At 36.9% G+C, this 8,971-nt stretch overlaps 1 protein-coding gene across 1 annotated transcript in view; it reads left to right on the top strand.

Moving 5' to 3' along the window:
• Nucleotides 1-8,971, top strand: part of Nup107 (nuclear pore complex protein Nup107) — a 94,004-nt gene that overhangs the window by 35,615 nt on the left and 49,418 nt on the right. Inside the window, exon 3 of the mRNA XM_089088135.1 lies at nucleotides 6,636-6,808. Within this exon, the coding sequence (XP_088944261.1) occupies nucleotides 6,636-6,808 (173 nt within the window). The remainder of the gene's footprint in view (nucleotides 1-6,635; nucleotides 6,809-8,971) is intronic.

The raw sequence follows: 8,971 nt of genomic DNA, 5'->3' as shown, positions 1-8,971 counted from the left end.
TGACCATATGCGGGTCTTTGGCGCTACTTGCAAGGGAAGACCGCATCATGATTCGATTTCTCCAGGAGAGGGGGTGTTCCCGGTAACTTATCGTAGACAGGACGAAAGTGCAAATGGCGTTCTGGTCTCTAAAAGTCATAGGCGGCGGTTTTACTCATTTATTGATAGCGATGTGTTCGTTTTACGCTTGAATTACCATTTGACTTTGTTTCTTCTCGTCTTAGCTTTAAAGTAGCTCTTTTTTACATGCATAAGTTTATGGCCGTTTTTTTTTTCTTTAATTAATCCATAAAAGAAGAGAGATAACCTGATGGGGTCGGTATATTTGTCCAACCTTTTTTTTTCGTGAATGTAGTTGCAGTTCTATGAAAAGGAATGAAAAACACCCTTTTGATTCAAGTCAATTGGTTATTTAAACAAACTGTGTACTCACTTTATGTAGATTTCTGAACCTTTCTTCTTACCTATTTGTCTTTGTGTGAAACCTTGTAGGTACCAGAATATCCAGCTGGCTGTCATTGTGCCTTTTTAGAAATGTTTTATAAAACCCAAGAATATCAGGCTCTACTTGCCGACACATAGTTATTACCTGTGCTAGTCAAACAGTTCGTGGTAACGAACTGTAAGTAAGTAGCGACCCGGCTCAATAGTAACCGAAACTCTAAAAAACAGAATTTTGATATCAATAGATAAATGAAAAGAATAATATTGTTATGCTGATTTTAAATATATAAGTTCCATCAAGCTTAATCTTACCCATCAAAAGTTACGCGCCTGAGAAAATTTGCCCTATTTTCGAAAAAGGGGGAAACAACCCGTAAAAGTCATAGAACTCTAATGAAGATCACACCATCAGATTCAGCGTATCGGAAAACCCTACTATAGAGGTGTCAAGCTCCTATCTGCAAAAATGTGGAATTTTTATTTTTTGCCATAAGAAAGATCACGGATGGGTGTTTTTTTTTTTTTTTTTTTTTTTTTTTTTTTTTTTTTTTTTGTTTTTTTTTTCAGGGGTGATCTTATCGAACCAGAGGTCCTAGAATATCGTGAGAGGGCTCACTCGAACGGAAATTAAAAGTTCTAGTGCCCTTTTTAAGTGACCAAAAAACTGGAGGGCAACTTGGCCCCCTCCTGCGCTCATTTTATTCCCGAAGTCACCCAATCAAAATTTTGAGATAGCCATTTTGTTCAGCATAGTCAAAAATCTGATTAATATGTCTTTAAAGATGAATTAATCCCCCACAGTTCCCGGGGGAAGGGCTGCAGGTTATGAACTTTGCCCATTGTTTACATATAGTATTGGTTATTGGGAAGTATACAGGTGTATTCAGGAGAAATTTTTTCTAGTTGGGGGTCTGGGTCAGAGTAGGGGTTATGGGGGAGGATGTTTCCTTGGAGGAAGGGACACTTCTATGAGAGGGGGCGCCGGATTTCCCAGCATTATTTAAAAAACGATCAGAAATTAAATAGAAAAAGTTTTTTTCAAATGAAAGTAAGGAGCAACATTAAAACTTGAAACGAACAGAAATTATTACATATGAGAGGGTTTGCCCCCTAGTCAAAACCTCGCTCTTTGCGCTAATGTTTTTAGTACTTTCAAAAGAGCTATCTATTCTAATTAACCGACTTTTGTGATTCAGGGGTTAGAGATTCGAACGAAATTCAAACTTTAGAGTAAAGAGCGAGGTATTGACTAGGGAGCAAACTCCCTAATATACGTAGTGAAAACATACGAATATAGGAATTCGTTACGTAAGTTAATTCATAAGTTACGTCAGAACAATATTTCGAGAAAGCCAATTAGCCAAAAAAAGGAAAATTAATATGCGAATTCCGTTTTAATTATTCATGTACGGTGAGCCAAAATCGAAGCTGCATTAGTTCAAAAGCGTTCAGAAATTAACTAAAAAAACAAGTTTTTTTTAACTGAAAGTAAGGAGTGACATTAAAACTTAAAACGAACAGAAATTATTTCATATGTGAAAGGGGCTGTCCCCTCCTCAACGCCTCGCTCTTTACGCTAAAGTTTGACTCTGTCTCATAACTTTGTTTTTTTTTTAAACAATAAAAAACTTTAGCGTAAAGAGCGAGGCGTTGAGGAGGGGACAGCCCCTTTCATATACGGAATAATTTCGGTTCGTTTTAAGTTTTAATGTCGCTCCTTACTTTCAGTTTAAAAAACTTGTTTTTTTTTAGTTAATATTAAAAGAGAACGGATGATATTTGTGGTTTGGTAAGAAATGCCTTGTTCTGTATTTCGGCTGTATTCCAGGCGAAGAGCCTGGCAAGGATTAAAGGTCTAAGGTGGTTTGATTTCGGGAGTAACGAGAACCTGCTTCAGCTCACTAAGCAGTCCCGGTTTTCTACCCAAGCAGCCGAAGGTACCTTACGATGGTTCGGACACGTGTTTCGAATGCCCCTGTACTTACCCGGAAAGACAGTCTTTGACTTTGAATCTATGAAAGCCTGTTGAAAGTGACCTCGCGGCCAACCGAAGAAACGATGGTCCGACAGTCTGTCTGAGTTTTTGGCGATAACAAACATCAAACCGAGTGAAGCGCAAACGCTCGCCCTGGACCGAAGGGGATGGAGGAGACAGACGTCACTCTCGACGCCGAGCAGCGTCCAGCAGGAGACCCAAGTCAAGTAAGTTCCGGGAAAAAACAGTGTAGGCTCTCATATGCCTTTGCAAATTAAACTTGAAAGCAAAAATTTATTTTTGCATGCTTTACATTCATATTGATTTTCACCGCTGTGGGTTCTTATATGATCTGTCAATCGCTGTTTGGAAGATAGTTTCCTTTTTGCATACTTCACATCCATAGGTTTTTTCTACATTGTAAGTTCTCAAATTCATGGCCAAACTTGACCTGAAAGAAAATTTTATTTTGCACGGTTCACATTCATATTGCACCGTTGTGGGTACTCATATGAACAAGTAGGAAGATATCTTATTTTTGAACACAATGGATGACAACACGCACAAAGCATGTTTTGACTTGGTTGAATATTCCTCTCAATATTATCTCAAATTTTCACTTCAATATCCTCAGCCTTGGTAGTACTCACTACAGAAGCAGCAGTAGTATTGGTAGCTGAAGCATTAGTATTAGTAGTAGCGTGGAAATATTGCCTTTTTGGTCAATTGATCATCCCTCTTATCATTTTCTGGAAGCTCCAAATTAATGCACTTAGTCATTCCTGAGTTACGATCTTTTGACAAACCGTGTGAATATAGTGTGTTTTGATGTTGTTCAAGACTCCCCTCTGAAAAGTTCACTTGAATACCCTTTGTCTTTTTTGACACTTAAGATTGAACATGCCCACCTTTTTCGATAACAAATACTTTAATGTAAACAATGGGTGACTTGCATAGCTTACGGCCTTACCCTGAGGGCAGTGGGGTGGTTAGACATAGTTACTGGAATTTTTAACTATGTTGAATAAAATGGCTAGCTCAAAATCTTGATTGGCTGTATTTTGTAAATCGATGGGCGTGGGAGGAAGGCAGGTTTTCCCTCAATCACTTTTGACTCTTAAAAAGGCCACTCAAATTTTTTATTACCATTTGAACGAGCTACTTCTGAAGTTTCTACAACTCCTTCTATACGAAGTACCTTGGTGAAAAATGAAAATACTTTTTGCCTGTATGCTCTTTACTTAGACAGCGCTATTGCGCTCAGAAAATGTTGTTTTTTAACCATAGCTAGTGGATTAAAGCAGAACTGATAATTACTCCTGAAATTTGCGCTTGTATAACTTAACTTTCATATGGAATTGATTGTAGAAATGAAACTTTAGACATGGGAAAATTTATTGTTAAAGTATGTGATTTTTGGGGGTTTGTGTTCAAATCAACGACCCTAGCTTCACCTGCTACGTCTTCTGTGACACCTATTTAGCCCCTTTGGCGCATTCGCGTAAATTTCTAGCTGCAGAAGATCATTGATTGTTGCAAGATTCTTGCAAGATGCCTTGATGCAAGAAGTAAGATAGTCGAGAATCAAAAGAACAGAATTGGTCCCAGTAGGGGTTCACTATGGTGCATTCGCGTAAATTTCTAGCTGCAGAAGATCATTGATTGTTGCAAGATTCTTGCAAGATGCATTGATGCAAGAAGTAAGATAGTCGAGAATCAAAAGAACAGGATTGGTCCCAGTAGGGGTTCACTATGGCGCATTCGCGTAAATTTCTAGCTGCAGAAGATCATTGATTGTTGCAAGATTCTTGCAAGATGCATTTATGCAAGAAGTAAGATAGTCGAGAATCAAAAGAACAGGATTGGTCCCAGTAGGGGTTCACTATGGCGCATTCGCGTAAATTTCTAGCTGCAGAAGATCATTGATTGTTGCAAGATTCTTGCAAGATGCATTGATGCAAGAAGTAAGATAGTCGAGAATCAAAAGAACAGGATTGGTCCCAGTAGGGGTTCACTATGGCGCATTCGCGTAAATTTCTAGCTGCAGAAGATCATTGATTGTTGCAAGATTCTTGCAAGATGCATTGATGCAAGAAGTAAGATAGTCGAGAATCAAAAGAACAGGATTGGTCCCAGTAGGGGTTCACTATGGCGCATTCGCGTAAATTTCTAGCTGCAGAAGATCATTGATTGTTGCAAGATTCTTGCCAGATGCATTGATGCAAGAATTAAGATAGTCGAGACTCAAAAGAACAGGATTGGTCCCAGTAGGGGTTCACTATGGCGCATTCGCGTAAATTTCTAGCTGCAGAAGATCATTGATTGTTGCAAGATTCTTGCAAGATGCATTGATGCAAGAAGTAAGATAGTCGAGAATCAAAAGAACAGGATTGGTCCCAGTTGGGCTCCCTGGGGTACACCACAGCGAACTGGAAGGGATTAAGAGTGCTTATTCTTATACTTAACTGATTGAGACCATCCGGAAAGAAATAATGCTGTAGTTTTAACAACAATTCGTGAAATACGTAATTTATGAAGAATTATTCTTTTAAACCTGAGTAATCTATAGAACCAGACGTTTTTGTAAGTAAATTAGAAACAAATTAATTCAGGTATTTGGCTTTTTTAGAATTTTATAAGTACGTCTAATATAATGCCACGAGTGCCTCTAAACCGTTTAACGTTGATATTATCCCTAATATTCTTCTTTAGCCAATCTGTTGGAAACTATCATATAATTTTGGAAAAACTAGAGAAAGAGTGCAAGAGTGGAACCCACTGTGGGCCTCGACTGCTCCCTTCTGCACAAGTTCGTTTGTAGAATGTTCATTTTTTGTGATAGTACGACTTCTGAATTAGGGATATTTTGTGTATTCTTCTTCAATAGTTCTAAACTAGATTTGGCCATTGAAGGCAATATTCGGGTTTTACACCGCAGAATTGCAGGAATCAGCAATTCCTTGTAACATGATGCCCTTTATTGCTTAAAAGGATCCTGCTCCAGTGAAAACTTCTTCAAGATTTTTTAGTACTTAATCCTTCTCTACAGCCCTGATAAGGTCATCAGCAACTTGGTACCTACTTTTTCAAAGGGCTTGTTTGTTGCAGTACTTTGTGACACCTTCAAGTTATAGAGATAATTTGTTATATTATTATAGAATTGCATAGAAAACCATCTTACTATCGTACTAAAAAAAAGAGTGTAATGCGCTTTCCAGAAATTTCAGTTTAGGATTCATATTGAGGTACTTGTTAATTAAACGGAACACAGTCAAGAATTACGCTCTGTAAGATCTGAGAAAACCGGTTTCATAGCCACAAAGACAGGTGAAGGGAGACAGAATGAATTGTACTTATATAATTTGGGCTACATATTTGCACATTAGGGGGGGGGGGGCATGGGCGTAGGCAGCATATAGTCTAGAGGGGCAGTCGAGAGTGTGATAGAGGGCCTTTTATCAACTGCTTTTCCAACCATCTGCTTTTTCAGCCATATCTAATGTAAATTTGAAGGTCTAGGGGGGGGGGAGCTGCCCCCCTCCCTACGCCCATGCGGGGGGGTAAAGTATAGTGGATCTGCATGCAAAATGTGTTAGTTAAAATTATTCTGCATATTATCAAGCAAGAATTGTTTTCTAACTTCACGCTAGGTGCTTTATCCTCCCCCTTAATATGCAAATATATAGCCCAAATTATATAAGTCCAATGCATTTTGTCTCCCGCCAATTGTCTTTGTCACTATGAAGCCGGTTTTCTCAGATCTTACAGAGGGTAATTCTTAGGTGTATTCCGCTTAATTAACAAGTACCCATATTTATATTAAATTTCAACCAATACATAAAGTTAAGATTTTCTCTAAAATTTAATGTAGAAATATGGGAAATGATGGTAAAAAGGAAATTAATATTGTCTCGAAACTTCTGAAAGTTGAGTAACTATAAGAAAAAGAAATTTTCTTCTAAGTTTTTGTTACTTTTACTAGAATATTTGATTTTCTATAATAATATTTTTGCTTTTAAATATTGAGTTATATCAATCTATGGTTTTTCATCTCAATAATGCGAATGCGTAGATGGCAGATAGGGATATGCAATACCATAATGGGAAATTCATAAGGTCATTTATGCTATCTCACCCTAGAATCTACCGACATATCCTTGCCGTTACATTCGAGTGATTTAAAAACCTCTATAATGTGGACTAACTCTCTTTTTAGATACTGGCCGCCTTCGTAAGGTGTTCCATGAGATTGCTGCTGACTTTCAAAGTAGTATAATATTTAATCAGCTTCAACACTTTGAAAGGGCTCTTGAACCCCACGTTCAGCAACTGCGAAGTGTTTTGAAAGACATACCGAAACAGCATCATAAGTATGCAGAACTTAAGGAAGTAAGTAGAACTTAGAAGTGAGTAGAAATAGGCAGAGCTTAAGAAGAAATTACTTAGAACTTACTTAAGAAGTAAGTAAGAACTAACTAAAAACTTTGGGCTAAATTAGTTGTCTTGATTTGGGGTAAACCGTAATCTATTTCTGATTGCAGCTCTGTTTTGTTCTGCAAAGGAGACAAAATTGTCCCATAACATTCATATCAACTAATCGGGTTGTAGAAAAGGGGGTAAAGTTTTTGAATTGACTTCTCATACATATGCTTATATCATCTATCAAAAGACTATACTCTGTTGAGCAGGAGACAAAAGGTTTTTTGACTGTCTCATGTCAAAACAAAAATCTAATGTGTTATATTTTTTTCTCCTATGTAGAAATTTAAAATGCAAGTTAATTGGAAAATTTGGGCTAAAGAATGCCATGAATATGCCCAAAACTTTAGTTGTTTTATTTTACACACTGCCTGTTGTTCATTTAATTCCATTTTGTACTGCATAGGAGCCAACAGTGTTACTTAATTTTGTGTCAACCAATTGGGCTGGAGGAGAAGGGGGAGGAGGTGGGGATGTTTTAGGTAAAATCTTTTGCAACCGTATTGACATCAACCATTACTATGCTATGCTCTAAAATAAACAAAAAAGTTTTCTGCTATTTCCCCTCAAATGCAAGCTAGTTTTTATTTTTTCCTATATTATTTATTTCCAAGTCCTTGCATGTTGTGTTCCTTGGAACATTTTATATGGATGTTTTCTGGTACTTATAAGCTCTTCTGACAAGTGTAAGCTTCTGGAACCTTGGGCCTGGTGTATCTGTATTTTATCTCTTTTTGTGTGCAAAAAAAATAGGAAGAAGTAAATTTATATTTTTTGGAGATTTGGAAAGTGTATCGTTAATAAGCTATTGCTATGTGGAAGGCTAGGGGTTGTCCAATCTAATTAGTTGTCATTCATGTTGCTCTCAGCGTTGCCCTGATGTCGAAGCCCATCTTCGACACAATTGAGATGGAAACAGAAAAATTCTGAAAACAATTAAAAATATTCCTAACATACTTACTTATATCATTCCTAAAAGTGCTTCAGTTTAACTTACCCCCCCCCCTCTCGACTCAATCCACAAAGATGTAGCCAAAATGATTTATTTCCCATGCATTTTCTCATGCTTCGCTCTTGTTTCAACTTAATACCCTTAAATATAATCAACGTTGACCAAATTAAAAACGAAAAATGCATGTGAAACAAACAATTTGGTTTATAAATTCGCACATTTTGAAGAGGGAGGGGTTGGGGGTTATGTAACCTGAATCACTTTTAGGAACTATATAAGTAAGTATTTTAGGATTTTTTTAAAAGTTGTTTTCTGAATTTTATACTGTTTCCTTTTCAATAGCCCCAATTGTACATTAATACGCGAAGACGTATATTAACCCCCCCCCCCCACCCCCAAAAAAATAAGCAACAAAAAACTTACAGCTGTTTAAATCAATATATCATGATTTATCTTGAAAACACTTTAAAGTTTCAGCTCCAATTATGACAATAACTTAAAATATTTGCATTTTTTTTACACATCGTTTCTATTGCGCCTAGTGTATTTTTTGGCAAACTGTCCTGGAAAAAAATAACTACATTGTCGACTGTATAATCTTGTATTACTTTTCTTCTTTCCTGTCCTGTGATTTAGACAATTAAGCACTCCTCTAGTAAGTGAAATGTAATGATTATGACGAAAAAAAGGAATTTTCCATTTTTCTTAGCCAAAATGTGCGCATTTGACGATTTCACACTTCCCAAAAAATGATGAGACAGTTTTCCAATCCGCTCCAAAAGGTAAGATCAACAGATCAGTAAATGTTTAATCGCGCCATGAACCTCCTGATACTCACTATTGTGCTGGGTATAAGCCTAGAACTGGGTCTCTTAACAAGGATACATGTCAAGGAAACAATTTTTACTTCATAATATGCAGAATAATTGTAGTTAATACATCTTACAGGGCAGCTAAAACCTTTCTTTGAATATCTGAGTGTTTTTCTACTTTTTCTAACAAATTCTAGTCTTCCTTCAGGTTTAAATGGCAATTAATCACTACTGAAACAAAGTGCTATCTATAATTTCTGTATTTAGAAGATGATAGAGGAACTAAAGCAATTTCGACGCAAAATTCCT

This window comes from Artemia sp. Qi Xiang Cuo, chromosome 4, assembly GCF_049724085.1.
Source record: "Artemia sp. Qi Xiang Cuo chromosome 4, ASM4972408v1, whole genome shotgun sequence".
NCBI classification, from domain to species: domain Eukaryota; kingdom Metazoa; phylum Arthropoda; class Branchiopoda; order Anostraca; family Artemiidae; genus Artemia; species Artemia sp. Qi Xiang Cuo.
This window is presented reverse-complemented; position numbering and strand designations above follow the sequence as displayed.